General features: G+C 37.8%; 1 protein-coding gene across 9 annotated transcripts in view; it reads left to right on the forward strand.

The window, feature by feature from the left end:
- Positions 1-16,444, forward strand: part of tcf7 (transcription factor 7) — a 58,684-nt gene extending 42,240 nt beyond the window's left edge. For 2 of the 9 annotated variants that reach the window (XM_060891785.1, XM_060891782.1), the window contains 5 exons: positions 733-816; positions 1,406-1,568; positions 4,370-4,477; positions 9,161-9,212; positions 10,282-10,547. In XM_060891785.1, coding sequence (XP_060747768.1) covers positions 733-816; positions 1,406-1,568; positions 4,370-4,477; positions 9,161-9,212; positions 10,282-10,532 — 658 coding nt within the window. In that variant the 3' untranslated portion in view covers positions 10,533-10,547. Of the gene's footprint in view, positions 1-732; positions 835-1,405; positions 1,569-4,369; positions 4,478-6,009; positions 6,073-9,160; positions 9,213-10,281; positions 10,548-15,655 lie in introns of those variants that run through there. The other 7 variants (XM_060891784.1, XM_060891781.1, XR_009649833.1 and 4 more) reach the window with 6 other exon arrangements.
- Positions 16,445-16,864: the final 420 nt, after the last annotated feature.

Genomic DNA, 16,864 nt, shown 5'->3' on the forward strand with positions numbered 1-16,864 from the left:
GTCTGGTATTATTCAATAATTAGTAACCCCAAACCTGCAAGCTAACACTTGCAAACATAATGTTGTATGGTGCACAGAAACATACATGGCAGCTGCTGTACATTTTGCCATTCTGAGGTTAAAACCTTTGACATACCTATGTATTAGCCTGTACCCTTTGCTTTTCTTAGTTACATGACCAACCTCTTAAAGAAAATTAAATGAAGCTCTGACCTTTATATGCAAATGGATATTGCCGCATAATTGCAGACTGGATAATTGCATGAATGAACAAGTGCTGGAAGGCTAGATAAATACAGTGAAATTTGTATGTACAAAATATATAAGTATAAGTATTAAAATGCAAAGCATTTTGAGAAGCTATTTCTCAAGAATTATTTTTCTTCTCTTCATCAAAAGAGCATACTAATTTGTGTTTTTCTTGCATGCTCAGGTCACTCTAATTTTCCTTGGATTTAAATATATTTTATTACACATTTTCTCAAGCATTTATTAATTATAAGTGACAGTTTTGCTGCTAGCTGTGTCTTATACCTCTGACTTGTAACTACACAAGGGGGCTTCAGGAAGGTTACTGTAAATCTGTTGATTCCAGCTGACAGCCATAATTACCTTATCATTGTATTTACATTACTTAAATAAAGTTACTTGCAGTCATAAATTAACCTTTAGGAACTTCATAAATATGTTTCATGCTTACAATCATTTTGGTGTTCCTGTGTGTTCATGAAGGTTCTCTCACTCTCTGATTATGGGGCCATCTGGAATGCACCCTACAGGAATCCCACACCCTGCTATAGTGCCCTCTTCAGGCAGGCAAGAGCAGTTTGACATGTATGTGTAAAAAAAATTAAAGGTGCATTAGTCAATATTAATCGCTCTTATGCAGGTGTAGCATACAACATTGGATATTTTTTACCCCCGTCCCCATCTCTTGTTCCACCCCAGAATCTATGTTAGCCAGAAGAGTTAGGGGTTAGTATTACCACTTCACTTTCAAGCAATGAAGTTTTTGCCAGTGCTGGCATTAAGCATTAAGTGCTTAATGCCGTAGTAAGTTATAAGTTATAACACTATAAATATGTGAATTTGTTTGAGCTCCCATGTATTTTTGAACTGACCATCAATACTGGTGTTGGTATTATCAGTATATCATATTCTACGTAAATTTTAGTAGTAAAAGATTCAAGATGACTATTGCACCTTTAAGAAAACAGGTGGGGAATTTTTACATGAAGTAAGCATCACTTGTTCATAACTGCCAGACATTTATTACATTTGTGTTATTAATGTTTCATAATGATATGTCTTTAATTAAATGATCTAATATGGCAATTCTACAGTATTTGAAAGACATTGAAATGTTAAAAAAATAAACTTGTGTTGTTTTCCTTCTGCATTGCAGTAAGCCACATCCAGAGTCAAAGAGGGATAGAGAGTCTAAGAAGCCAGTCATCAAAAAGCCTCTGAATGCTTTTATGCTCTATATGAAGGAGATGAGGGCAAAAGTCATTGCAGAATGCACATTAAAGGAGAGTGCAGCTATCAACCAAATACTGGGCCGCAGGGTAAGGGTTCTTCTAAAATTATGCTGGATAATTAATAAAATACCTGTGCTCAAATCTAAGGATATTGTGTAGTTTCATTTTTACACAAATTTGAAACAACCCATGTGGAGGTATGAAGGAAGATTCAGGAGTCAGGAATAATATTAGCTGACCTCTTTGCTCCTGTTTGTTTAGTCTGTACTTTTGGCACACTTTAAATACCCTCAACATAACTCAAAACAGATATAAACCAAAATGGCACCACATATTGCTGCCTGTGTGTTGGTGCTGTTTGTTTTTGTCATGTTTCATTTGTTAATGCAGTATTTTTGCATTGGGAGCTCATTCACCAGATCAGAGCTCATGAATATTATGGCTACATTTCATATAGATTCACTTCCCACCTTTGGGCAATGAGAGAAGATAAACAGCTATACAGTGGAAAAAACAGGAGTTTTCAGCCATTGACTTTGCTTCTGCCTGTTAGGGTCTCAGACAGATCACAAACTACAAACCTAAAGCCCTCCACTCTGCCAATGAACTGCATCTGAACAGCCTGAACTTTTGCTTTGAAAGACAATGTGACAGGCCTGCCATCATCCCCCTTGACACCAGCTATCCACTCAAGCTCCAACTGATCAGATTCACCACCCCCACCACAGATGGGGCTTGTGCCTCCACAGATGCACACCTGAATTGCCTTTCCTCCCCCACTTCAAGAACAACACTCTCCATCCTAGAGATAGACTTTTACAGAGATTTCTAGAGACAGAACTCATGCAAAGCAGCTGCACCAGGAACTGTCTCTCCAGCCACCATGAAGTACTGTGCTGATCAGTTTCCAGTGTTTACAGACACCTTTAACACCTCATTGGAGATATTCAAATTGCCAGCTTGCTTCAAGACCTCCCTCACTATCCCTGCTTCCCAAAAACCCAGCATTACAAGACATAAATGACTACAGACCTGTTCCTCAAACATGTGTGGAAATGAAGTCTTTTGAGTGCCTTGTGTGGTCCAATCTCAAATCTGTTATAAACGATCTCCTGGATCCTCTGCAGTTTGCCTACAGAGTCAACAAGTCGGTAGATGCATTACATCCTTTAGCACATAGACTTCTCAGGAATCTATACTGGTATCCTAATTTGGATTTCAGCTTTGCATTGAATATACTTATTCTATCTCTGCTACAGGATAAGCTCTTCCAGCTGAGGGTGCCTATTTCCACATGAAGGTGGATCACACACTTCCTGACTGACAAAAGGCAACATGTGAGACTGGGAAAACATGTCTCTGACTCCCAGTTGATCAGTGCTGATTCCCTCAAGGCTGTGTTCTTTATAGTCACCAGTCTGTCAAACTATTGAAGTTTGCAGAGGACAAAACCCTCATCAGGCTCATCTATGAGGGGGATGAGTGTGTCTACATGAGGAAGATCAGTGGGACCAAAAAGAACACATCCCCACTACCCCATTATCCTGTGAGATTCCCCATTTGATACTGTGAACTTTTGCTTCATAACCCAGGGCCTTAAGTGGAAGCTGAATCAACTCTCTAATTAACAAAGCATGTAAGCAAATCTACTTTATACAAAGATGGTGCAGATAATGGTGCACTCCTTTACCTCCATTATTGATTTCTTACTTCCTCCATCACTATTAGGTATGCTGCTACCACTGTCTATGACAAATGCAGACAGCATTGTGTCATTTGCTTTGCAGAGCAAAGTGATAAGCTGCAATCTGCTATTTCTTCGAGAGCTGTACAATTCCTGGACCCTGAAATGGGATTGTTGCTCACCCCTCTCATAGAGACATTCTTTTTGAGCCACTCCCCTGGGGAGGAGGCCACATCTATTCTGCCATTTCCACATACAGTTATTTATTTGTTTTCACATGGAGATTGGTTGAAAGATCAAGCTCAACTTCTTGGCAACCTGCTGATTTCTATCACAGGTGTGGGTTTAAATAGTTTGAACATTGACAATCTATAGATCAAATTTGAACTTTGGTATGTTGGGAACTATTTTGCCACATTTGCCATCTTCCTCGTTGTCTGTGATGAAAACCCACTTATTCATCCAGTCCTTAACAAATGACAATTTTTTAAATGTCTGGTTGCCCATGCTGGTGAAGTGTGAGGTCACTGGGTGAACACTAGATTGGTTTGGGTGATTTCTCAATTTAGATCCAGGCCAGTGCACCCATGAAATGTGATTCATTATGATTATTTTCATGACTTTGTTCTTTGGGCCAAAAATTGGCAAAATTATTAAATTAAAGTATCATCGATATATGCAACTTCCTCTGGACATGTTATTGATCAGACACTAAAAACAAATGGAGCACAAGAGAGTCCATATGGCATTATACAGTACTTGTATTGTAATTGGCCATTTCCACTCGTTGTCATCTCTAATGCAGTTGTTACTACAGGCACTGTGCAGATCCAGCTTGGTGAGAGGATGGAGGGATATGTGGGGATAATATTTTTGCATCCAGGGGAATCTGAGGGCAATGAGATACTTGATACATGACTGTCTCCAGAAGGGAGCCGAGGGATGCTGACTTGGTGGATGCACACTTGTCTGTGTTGCAGTTGCTCCCATACAAAGTGGCAACAGTCCCAGTGCCTCTATGGCAAAAAATGCTTTTTTATGAAGGGACTTGCAATATTTTTTTTTATTTCTGGAAAAAACTAAAATAGTACTGTTTAAAAATATTAAAATATGCATATTTTAATGAATCTCATTTGTTTTTTTCATGTTTATTCACATTTATTTGTTTCAGTTAAAGACCTTCCACTGTGTATGTGTTTTACAGTGGCATGCTCTGACTCGTGAGGAGCAGGCTAAGTACTATGAGCTTGCAAGGAAAGAGCGGCAGCTTCACATGCAACTCTACCCAAGCTGGTCTGCCCGGGACAACTATGTGAGTGCTCTTAAACAGACAGACACACACACACACACAAACACACACACACACACACACACACACACACACAGAGAGACACAGATATTGTCAACAATATCTCCAAAAACAGTGGTCCAGCCCATTCAAATTTGCAGGCAGCACCATAAAGCCATGTTATCTTTCATGAGCTTATGATGATCAGAATGGTAGTCTCTGTTAAAATCTAAGAACTTATGTTAGATTTTTTTTAGACTAACTGGAGCCAATTATTAGCTGTATTCTGGTTCTGTAAGCTACATCCATGTTATGAAATAACATTTATTGAATTCTATTTTAGTAAATACTGAAATACAATCAGTTAATAAAAAAAGTAATTACATTTCTGTTGTTAAATATATTAGAATACAATGTGCTACATTTGCAATATTAGTGCTGTGAACCTCTGTATTTTAGATGTGATTTTGACTGCTTGTTTTGTCAGTGCCTCCACAAGAAAAAAAATCCAGACTTAAATGCAGGGATACCAAAACAAACAGGGGAATTATTTAAAATAACAGAACTACAAAGACATGGAAACACTGGTGGGATAAACAAAAACATATGACTGAGATACAAAATAATGACATAAAACCACTAAAAAGTAACCAGTAGCCGAGACAGAAGACAAGGGGTTGACAGGTGAGAAGACAGATATAAATAGGTGAGGTAATCAGTGAAACATATGAAGCAGAAGCACAAAGCCCGGCAATGTCTAGAACAGCAGAAAATTCTGATCTACCAGGAGTAGTGCAGAGAGAGAAAGAGACAGATTTACAGGTTATTGGGTATGCTTACTGGTGGCCCCTGGCAAGGCTAGCTATCACAGCATAAGTAAAAAGGGGAGCGAGAATGTAAGACAGGCACGTTAGTTGCATTAGGTAATAAAACAACCAGACACTCCACCATAAACAAATCTGACTACAACAGTAAAACTGCAGGGCTTTGTAAGAGAAAAGCTATGCCAATGCTGTAGCCTTTATTATTTAATGTTCCAACATATAGCCTGCATCATTTTATTAAAGTAGACATTTTCGATCATTAAAAAAAAGTTTGTTCAAGTACAGCTGCGTGTGACCATTCAAATCAACCATATCTTACCCACTACACTGGCTCCAAGTCAGTTTTGTAGTAATTAAAATACTACTTCATGAACTTGAAAGACAGGAGTCAATACTCACACCCAACTCTTTTACTGCAGCACATGATAAAACAAAAACTTCTCTCATCTAGCTTTACTGAAACATATAAATGTGTGTCATCAGCAATAACAGTAGAGGCCAATACCATGATTACAAATAATTCTACCCAGAGGTAGCAATTCTAAAAAAAAAAAAAAGCAGGAAACACCAGCAAGCGGACTCAACCAAGATTATATGGTTAGTAATATGTCATTTACCACTTTAACCACCGCCATTTCTGTTATGATGAGGCCTAATTCCTGACTGATTCATTTTCTGAATGTTATTTCTATGTAGGTATGCGCATAACTGCTATGTTGCTACAATTTCTAGGATCTTGGAGATAAAGGAGAGGTTTGATAGTGGCCTGTAGTTGGACAGCTGACAGGGGTTGAGGTCAGTTTGTTTTATTCAAGGGTTTACCTGCTTGATTCAGGGACATAAATTAAAGGACAAAAATAAATAAAATAAATAGGACATTAGAAGAGCTTCAGTTTACTGTGATCTAGTGATCAAGTCCATGACCTTAAAGAAGAGGGTGCTTTAATGTAAGAGCTCAAATATTTAACTATTTAACTAGCTTCAAATAAAAACGTCTGTCTATGCATTCAGTATAATCTTATTTTATGTTCATTAGGTTACATTTTTGTTTTGTTTGGGGAACGGACACATTTTCTATATTGTTGCAGTGACTGAGAGTGCAGTGCTGAGAGTGACTCAGTGCAACTAGCAGATGCCGCCTGGCATTGGCTCTGGATTGTAACCAGTTAAGTCTGTTCTGAGACCTTGTGCTTTGCTACAAGAAATGAGAGCAGCACTATCATGAGTGGGATGGATACCATCCCAACCTAACTAGCCAACATTGATTTACAGTCAGTTCTAATTATTTACAAAGCCCACATTGTTTTTGCATAACAGTATGCCACACTGTCACCGTGCATTGGGATAGGGCCAGAGCATATTACACATCACCTTCACTAATTTACATACCTCTAGAATGTTATTCTTAGTATCCCAAGATATAAATCATTAGATCCGACATGAAAAACTATATAAAGGCTATAATAGAGACTCCTGAAGCACACAATTTCAGTGTGTGTTTAACTGTTCAGAACAAATATAAATATGGATCAGAGAGGAATGGTGCGTCTATGGGTACGGAAGGAAATGAAGTAACAAACAGAATAGGTTTCTACACATAATAAAGAATAAAAATAAGAATTACAAGAATAGTGACCCTGCTGGCCAGTTATTTCAAGATACAAAGTTTCCATAAATTAACATACTTAACAAGATTTGTTATGATCGCAAGGTCAATATTATTGCCACAAAATGTCTGAATGTCTGAAAAAAAAAGTTATTAGGTCTTAACTTCATTCTCTTTGGATGACTGTGCTGTCTTTGCACAAAACCTTTTGAACCTATTGAACATGTATTTCAAGTCCATATCACCAATCAACACAGATATTTGAGGCTCCATCTTCTTATAATTGCTTGAAATGTGGCCTATATTTTCTGTATTTTATTTAGCACTATAAAGGTTTACACTGTCCTATGTTGTTTGACAAATAATAATAATAATAATAATAATAATAATAATAATAATCTTTAAAATAAACCAATGTTTGTTTGTTTTTGTTGCATAAACATGAATAGCACCCCCTAGATTTCCCAATTTAGTTTTACCTCGTCAAAGCTGATGTCCTGAAAGCCGATTGGTTGATGGAGGCCATTTTTAAGTAACCATGTCAACATCAAAATATCTACATGCAGATTAACAAATACAGAATACTAGGTTTCTCAGAGTTTATGGGAAAAGTTATCTGACCTTAGCTCCATGCCATATGCATGACCACAAACAAGCAAACTTGAAAAGCATATTCTGAACAAGTTCAAATTTGCATTACTTATGTATTTACCTTAATTGCGTGTTCTTACACTATTATCACATGGCAGACTCACAGAGGTTGGTCCGCCATGTGACCGGTTGAAACACGGAGGCATATGGAAGTGTAGGTGGAACAAGTTTTAATGTAAACAAACAGTTCAAAACACAAGGCAAAATCTACACTGAAAAACAGGCAAAAATCAGATAATCAACAAAAACGGATTATACTGGGCTAGGGCAAGAACAGGGTAACCAGGAAACAGAAGGCATGGTAAAAATACACAGGCTAAACATCTAACAAGCTGTGGCTATGCAAGAACAACGAACTTGGTTCGGCAAAAAGAAAACACTTACATATTGCCCCAATGGTGCACCACACGAGGGTTTAAATAAGGACAACTCATGGATAAATCTGAAAACAAGTGAAAACAATCCCAACACAAACCTGTCACTGTGCATCAAGACGTGAATCAAAACAAAAGACGTGGCAAAGTAAACAAACAAAGCACAGATCTGTACAAACAGTTGTATATTTTCTGCTATGCTGCTTTTTGAGTTGAGTTAGTTGCAATAATGTTTTCTATACTTAGACAGTTGAATTAAAATTTGTTCAACTGGTCTCACTAATGCATCTCTGATATATGTTAACTTTGTGTCATGTGTTAAAAATATTTGAATCCAACTAATTGCTATTAGATTTCTTTTGTTACTTTGTCACTGTGTAGGCCAAGTAGAGGGGATGTGGAGCCATGAATATGATATCCGCTCAATTTTAAGCCAACTCAATTTCTCTTTGGGAAATATAAAGCATTCTGCTTGCTCCACATATCATTCTAGCCTCTGTATTCCCATATATATATGAATGCCACTTTATGAACAACCTTCTGAACACTGGATAATAAAAGTACACCCATACCGTTTTGCTGTACAACTTTGTGAAATGCAAAGCTTTCACTCATCAGTCCATAATTGTTTTAATAATAGAAATGACTAGATATATCCTTATATCAAATTGATAGATTGTAAAAATTGCCAATATAAATGGAACAATTTGTAAACCAGTGACACAAACACTGAGCCTCATTTAACAAGCTGGATATGAACAGATTTATTAGTAAGCTCATTGTTGCTAAAGAACTTCTTGTTCATTAAACTATTCATGAAAATCCTGTCAATTCAGAAAAATATTCAAACCCTACTAATGCTTCTATGTGTGTAAATGTATGAATAACACTAACTAATGTAACCCTTGATTTGATCACCTTCAAATAATATAATTAACATGGATTACTGTATTTTATATAGAATATAAAGTTATGATATAATTGCTTATTGCTTATGTTTACAAAATTTACAAAATACATCCTCATATTAGTTTACTAGGTCAGGGCCTAAAAATACATTGCAAAAAATCAGTGAAAATCAGTAATATTCTAATATTAGCATTAATTAAAGAATATGAAAAATGAAAAAGGCAAACCTGAATAAACACAACAAATGAACATAGTTTAACTATGACAAGAGAAATGGTTATCTTGGTTTTCTCTGTACGGATGTCTTTAACAAATGGTTACACATGTATGCAATCATTGACAGGGCAAAAAGAAGAGAAGAAAAAGAGACAAGCAGCAGCAAGATTCTGCCACAGGTACAACCTTGGTTATGTTTACATATCTTCTTTCTTTATAAAATATATTCTGGAAAATTCCATTGACTTCAGCAATCTGATGCAATGTCAGGCAAATCATGACATTTAAAAAAATTTAGAAACATCTACACTATATGGCTGAAAGATGTGGGCACCTGACCATCACACATATATATGCTTTTTGAACAACCCATTACTGATTTAGACCCTAACTAAGGGGGTTTTTACACCTGGTCACTTCATGCGTTTTCTGTGATCCGATAGCTATCCGATTGTAAAAAGACCAGGTGTAAATGCCCTCCGAAACGGTTTCGAGACGGATATAAATCCGATCGCTCAAACCACTTCAGGAGGTGGTCTGGGACGCATTTCAGTTGAAACTGGACAGGTGTAAATGCATGTAGTTGTTCAAGCCACATACATCAGCGCTATACTCCTCCCAAACGGAAGTACGTCACTCGCAGGTGACTCGCGAGTCGTGCATCGCGCCAGAAAGAAACATGTTTTCCCACCAGTGCTGGCTCCGATCTTTCACCCAGGTGTCTCGTTGGGTGCACTGCTGCCGCCAGCGAAAATGCAGCAAACAGTAAATGCTGTTTTTTATAGCAACCGCATGTGTTCCATTTCAATTACCCCGGAAATGAGGTAAAATATATTTGTATTTTGGGCGGGAGTAGAAAGATCGGATTGATATCCGATTCGCCAAGACGCATTTATGTGGCCTAATGTAAATGGAACAGTTTTAACAAATCAGATAGCTATCGGATCAGAACACATGAAGTGACCAGGTGTAAAAAGGCCCTAAGATCCTACAAACAGAATTTATATTTCCTGACCTAGAACACAGAAAATATATACAGTATGTAAAATAAAGTAACCAGTTTTAATAGGAAATTTCTCTTTGCATGGATTTTTTTTTTGGAACTTTCGGTTCTAACAATTTTTTTTTTTTTTTGCATTTCTGTGTGTTAACAATGGACTCTGCCCATGTCTTCTCCCTCTCCCTTTCTTCCAATCTTCCTTTTGCTCCTTTCTGTTCTATGTGTGCCTGCTTGCTGGTTGCACTCAGGCCCTGGCTTACTTAAGAAATGCCGAGCTCGTTTTGGCCTCAATCAACAAATGGATTGGTGTGACCCCTGCAGGTGTGTAACACTCCTTTTCTGCCATCCTAAAATGTGTCCATCTTTCCTTCTCTGTCTGTCTGTTGCTGCTGTATGCTGCTTTGCATGGTGTCCTCTACTAACATTAGAGCACACAGTGGTATGTTTGGGTAAATACTGTTTTAAAATAAATAGATGTAATGAAAAAACCCTGGTTTAAAGTTATAAAAAAACATATAATATATTTGTAAATAAGATGCATGTTAACCAGCTCAACAACAAAATTACATGCTTTAGTGCCTAAATGCCTTAGTATCCTAGAACATGCTGATCATAACTTTATAAACAGGACGTTCTTTTCCTTGAAACTTTGGCACTCATTTTTTGTAAATCTTTAAAGCATCTAAGTAATTATAGCCAATAAATTGTAATTTCACTGTTGGGAGTCACATACTCTAAATATTTTAGTGTTTTCTCTGCTCAAACATGTCTAAATATCTACATGTGTATCTTATAAATGTCAAGATGCCAGGTACAGGCACAAATGGAGAAATACATTTATTATATATTATCTCTCCTGCATTGTAAAACTCTCTGTCTAGGACCCAATTCAGGGCCTTACAAAGTGGGACTCAGGCAGGATACATTCTGCCATGATTTCACAAGGGGGAATTGGGTATACTTGAGACAGGGAATTCTTGGTGTTCTTGGTGTATAGTGTCCAGTGTGCCTGATGGGAGTTCAACCTGTTGGCAGTTCTGGTTCTTGTGAAGAGTATAGAAGGTGAAAGGGTGTTGGGCCCCCACCAACCTATGATGCTAAATCATCTGAAGTCAAGTCAAGAAGCTTTTATTGTCATTTCAACCATATATAGCTGTTGCAGTTCACAGTAAAATGAGACAACATTTCTCCAGGACCATGGCGATACATAAAACACGGAGCTAAGAACTTAAGTAAGTAGTCCTAGCTTCATAAAGTGCATCTGTGCAGCCTGGTGCAAACAGTGCAAGACAAAAGACAAGAAATAAAAATAAAAGACAGTAAACAAAAGACAATACCAGTGCCGACCAGTGTAAATACTGAATGTTTCATATTGCAGGTGCAGAAATACTGGAATGAACACATTAGTATTATAGCAGCAGCTACATGACGTATTGTAATGTATTGTGCAAAACAGCAATCGACTGAAATATGCAATACAGTATCTCTACAGATGATCCATCGACGCTCAGCAGAGTGGTCACTCTGTGCTCTCCTGAAGTAAAAAAAAAACATCTCTTTAGTTTTATCAACATTCAGAGACAGGTTGTTGGCTCTACACCAGGCAGTTAGATGTTGCACCTCCTCTCTGTATGCTGACTCATTGTTATTGCTGATAAGTCCCACCATGATCGTGTCATCTGCAATCTTGATGATATGGTTCGATCTGTGCATTGCTGCACAGTCGTGAGTCAGCAAGTTGAACAGCAGTGGGCTGAGCCCGCAGCCCTAAGGAGCTCCAGTGCTCAGTGTGGTGGTGCTGGAGATGCTGTTCCTGATTTGGTCTGAATGAGGTCTCCCTCAGGAAGTCCAGGATCCAGTTGCAGAGGGAGGTGTTCAGTCCCAGCAGGCTCAGCTTCTCAATCAGGTGCTGATGGATGATTGTGTTGAATGCTGAACTAAAGTTTATGAACAGCATTTGTACGTAAGTGTCTTTAGGCCTAAATGAAGGGCCACAGCAATGGCATCATCCGTGGAACAGAGCCCCGCCCCCACTTTGGCTACTCAGACTCAACAGCGAGTTGGTTGGAGCCTCCCTGAACATGTTCCAGTGAGTGCATTCAAAACAGTCCTAAAGAGCAGAGGTGGCTCCTGCTGTCCAGGGTTTCACCTGCTTCAGAACTGGTTTAGAGCGTCTGACAAGTGGCCTGTATGATGGAATTTGCGTAACAGAGATGTTGTCTGAGTAGCCGAGGTGGGGGCGGGGTTCTGTATGGTATGCACTGGGGATGTTTGTGTAAATCCAGCATGTTCACCCCTCTTGTTGCAAAGTTCACATGTTGTTGGAATGTAGGGAGCACTGAATTGAGATTTGCAAGATTTAAATCTCTGGTGATGTTACGTCCCCAGCTAGTCTAGGGTTGGGGGAACGAGTAACAGAATAAAAAGGGTGTGATCTGTAGAGGCAGCAAGGTTCAATTCCCAACCCCAGGGCTTTTAACAAAGACCAAAAATGCAAATATCAAAAACAAGCTCTTTTATTGTACAAATGTGGGCTTCAAGAGGGGGCAAGGCCAAAATAACAAACATAAACCCTCTAACTATTAGAAGGAAACTAACTAAACTACAAAAGAAAAGAAAACAAAATTTACAATAATTACTAAACTGACTCCCTAACTAGCTTAAACAAGAGGAAACAGGAAGAAAGAGGAAAAACACACAAAAAAAAAAACATACGTTCTTGGACGTAACAGGTGATAATAAACAGTCTGTGAGCATTCTGCAGATTGTGAATGACCCCATAGGGCTCACATAGTACCTCCGTAACATCTCAAGCCAGGTACCACCTCAAGCCCTATTGCACCGAGCTGCATTTCTGTTGGCACTAAACAAGGTCTGCCCGTCGGGGTTAATGGCAGCCCCCCCTTTTTTCTGGGTTGCTTCAGCATTAGGCAGTAAGCCAAGGACAAGAAGCTTCTCCAGCATATCATCATGCAGGTCTGTTGTTGCATGATTACTGATCTGTAACAGCATCTGGCAGTTGTATACATGAACACTGCTGTCTCTGGTGTCCATGTACTTTGAATAGTTACAATAACGTAAATAGCACCATTTACGATTGCTATACTTGTAGGTTTTAATAATGCATGGACAGTTCTTCATATTTTTATTCTTCATATTTTCTAATTTTAGAAGTTTCAGCAAGCTACTTAGTTGCGTTACAGTTACAGTCTATAATGTACATGAGGAGCAGGTCTAAGATTCTTGGAATGATTCTGTCCTTCACTATTCGATTTTTTTTGTTAATCTGTTGTGTTTCAAAAACTGCTTGGCATGTCATTCTTACAGGTGTATCTGCCTTGTGTTAGGCTTGTTTTGCAGCCAGACAGAATCAGTGTTGCTCTGGATGGGTATAGACGGCATGTCGGATTGCTGCTGGATGATTTTTGGGAAATGGCTTCTAATGATGAAGTTTTATGTAAAATTCTTATGTCCCACAGAACAAGCCAAGAAATCTTCTCTACTCCATGATCACATCCATTGTTCCTGTCTTACCCAGCATTACGTTTGTATTACTTACATGAATGAAATTCATAAAACAAATGAAATAACTTGTTCATCCAAATAGGAACAAAGGCTCAGTATATAATAGCTCAGACCTGCTTACTAACAGAAATGCAAATTCTCATAAAAAAGACAAAGTATGTTTTTCACACAAATCTTTTTGAATTTTACAGAAAGACAACTAACCTGTGTCAGAAATTTGAAGAAATTTGAACCGCTTCTCAAATGTAGTGCCTAATCTTTAACCACAACACCCGATTCCAAATTTTGGTCTTCCACACCACATATAAAATATGGTGAAAACCTTTTGATTGAAAAAATAATGTATTTACAACTGTAAGGTTGCAGTTGACTTCTTAGGCAAATCTGTGTCCATCATTAGTGTGGTTAATTGTAGTTTAAAAGTAGTGTGTGTGCCCTGCGATGGGTTGGCACTCCGTCCAGGGTGTATCCTGCCTTGATGCCCAATGACGCCTGAGATAGGCACAGGCTCCCCGTGACCCGAGGTAGTTCGGATAAGCGGTAGAAAATGAGTGAGAGTGAGTGAACTTTAAAAGTAAGTGGTACAGCTTTACCCATCATTCCCCCTTGGACCAGTTAGAGGGAGCCCTTGTCAGAATTCTGATCACTTCGGGTTGCGATGTTAATTCCGCCTGTCAGACATTTATATGACACTCATGCCACATATTCTTTGCAAAGATTTGTCAGTACTACTGCTCTACCAAGACTTTTCTATTGCTCTTTCGTCAATGCTGTTTTCTGGTTTTCCAGAATTTTTTTCTTCTGTTTCTCTACCTTTTCCATGCTGGCTGTCTTTCTTTTTTTTGTATTTTGCCTGCCTCTCTCATGTTGCTCTGACCGGCAATTTTGGATTTATGGTTCTGTGGATTCAGCTTCTGCCTTATTTGATGGTTTATCACACAGTGCTGACGTATGGCACCTGCACAAATTGCTACTTAAACCCCAGGGCTTTGTCAACAACCTCAGGGCTGTTTGGACAGAGTCTGTTCTATGTATGTGGGGATGTGGTAGGCTCGTGGCTAAGGTGTTGAACTACTGTTCAGAAGGTTGCAAGTTTGAATCACCAAGCAACCTCCTCTGAGTCCCTGAACAAGGCCCTTAAACCTTAGTTGTCTAAAAAGAGATAAAAATTAAAGTCACTCTGGATAAGGATGTCTGCCAAATTCCATAAATGTGTCAGAGTGGTGTTCAAGTTCTCTGAGAGATCTTTCCTTAATCCTCAATCAATTCCAGATGAGATTTTCAGAGATGAAACTTTATAAGGGGCTATTTCCCTAGATTTATGTCATTATTTGATGTAGTCTTTTGACCACTAGTGCTCCTATTGTGCCTGATTTAAAAAAAAACAGCCAATGAGTGTAGCTACAAATTAGGTACATCTAATAAACTATTTAATGTGTGTAAATGTTACATGAAGATAGTATGTATGAACCAATGGCTGCAGCCTTGTAATCAACCCTATAATTATTTTAAAAGATTTTTTTTTTGTTGTTGTTAGAGTTATGCTACAATATAAACAACAGGCTTCAAGAGTTTCTGACCATTTGATAATATTGTTTTGATCCCATCACAACAAAGTTAGAAAGCAAGTGTGTATAGTCAGCAAGATTAATTTTTAAGTACATCATGCTCACTATATGTGCAAAAGTCTGTGGATGCTTGACCATATCAGACATATGAGGGTCCTCCTGAATGTTTTAAGCATTTGAATGTCAAAATGTCTTTGTGTGTTGTAGCATTAAATTTTCCTTTCAGGAAATTAGTCTAAGTGGCCTAGCCCAAACCACTTTCAGGATGAAAGTTAGATACGTTAAGACAAGATTTGCTAAGGTTGTTGTGGAATTACTCCATGGTCTGCATAGAACCCTAACCTCAACACATTTGAGATGAATTGGAATGACTGTTATGTACCAGGATATCTCACACATCTGTGCCCAACCAAACAGTCCATGTACTTTTGGCCATACAGTGTATCTTATAACTCATGTTTTATAAAGGTTTTTTTTTCTCATGGAGTATACATTTTTGTGACATTTTACATCCACATTTTATTCACAGACAACTCTCTTGACTGTTCCTAGGAGAAAAAAGAAGTGCATTCGCTACCTTCAAAGAGGACAGTGCACCTGCCACAATTCTTCCGATGGAAGTGCTGTAGAATCGATTTCCTCTCCTATTCATAACTTCACACAACAATCCTCTCCTCTAAACCGCACCAATGCTTTTCAAAATGGCAGCAATCTCCATGCACATACCGGACAAAGCCCTTACCCCCACTGCTCAGTCCTCGCAAACTCCTAATTTTCTTCAGCAGAGCAAAAACAGATAACCCAATCAAGACTTTTGTAGTTCAAATAATTCAACAATGAGAAATTTAAATGAAGACGCCAGCTGCTGTATGTTTCACATTGCTGGCAACTTAATTGTACAAATTTAAAAATGTCATCAAATGATGCTATACCTTAAGTTAAATAGTTTATTTTTGTCATTTTTTTATTCCCATATTTGCATTTGTTTACAAACTGCTCTACTTACAAAGTGCTCTGTCTGGTGTCTTTCAACCAAACACCACAGTGTGAAGTGCATTGTAATTAACAGTAATGGAAAATGTTTCATTATGCAGTATTGATTCTGAATATGTTCAGTCATAGAATAGTTCTCAAGTTACATTGTAGAGTATATGTTGAATTAATGCAGCTCCTCAAATTACTGTGCTTGTTTACTTGATATATCAAAGTTCTTTATTTCTCCTAAGTAAAAAAAGCTTTGTTTCACAGGTGGTGATTTATTGTTTTCTTTTGTAAAGTATACATGTTTAATATATTAAACATTTTGGAAATCCTTAAATTGAATTTATGCTCTTCATGAAAATGTTAAAATGAATACTCGAATGAACTTGAACTTCATTCGAGAAATATTACTGAAATTATTTTACATAAATGTATTGACTTTCCAAACAGCTGTGCACTGACCTTTATTATAGGTGTGTGTTCTTTTCTCAGTACTTTCTTAGTGTCCTCAGAACATATTTAGACCCTTTCATTTTAGACCCTTTTTCATTTTTCACCATCGCTTGTCTATAATTTATTTATTAAATATAAATTGATTTATTCTACAAAAAAAACTCCATAATGAAAAGTATAAACAGGTTTTACAAAGTGTAAATTATTAAACAATAGAGAAAAAAACTAATTCTCTGTGCCATATCGAAGCATCTTGGTAGTAATGATAGCCTTTTAGGTATAATGGTAAATGTTTGGAACATCT

This window comes from Tachysurus vachellii, chromosome 17, assembly GCF_030014155.1.
Source record: "Tachysurus vachellii isolate PV-2020 chromosome 17, HZAU_Pvac_v1, whole genome shotgun sequence".
NCBI lineage: Eukaryota > Metazoa > Chordata > Actinopteri > Siluriformes > Bagridae > Tachysurus > Tachysurus vachellii.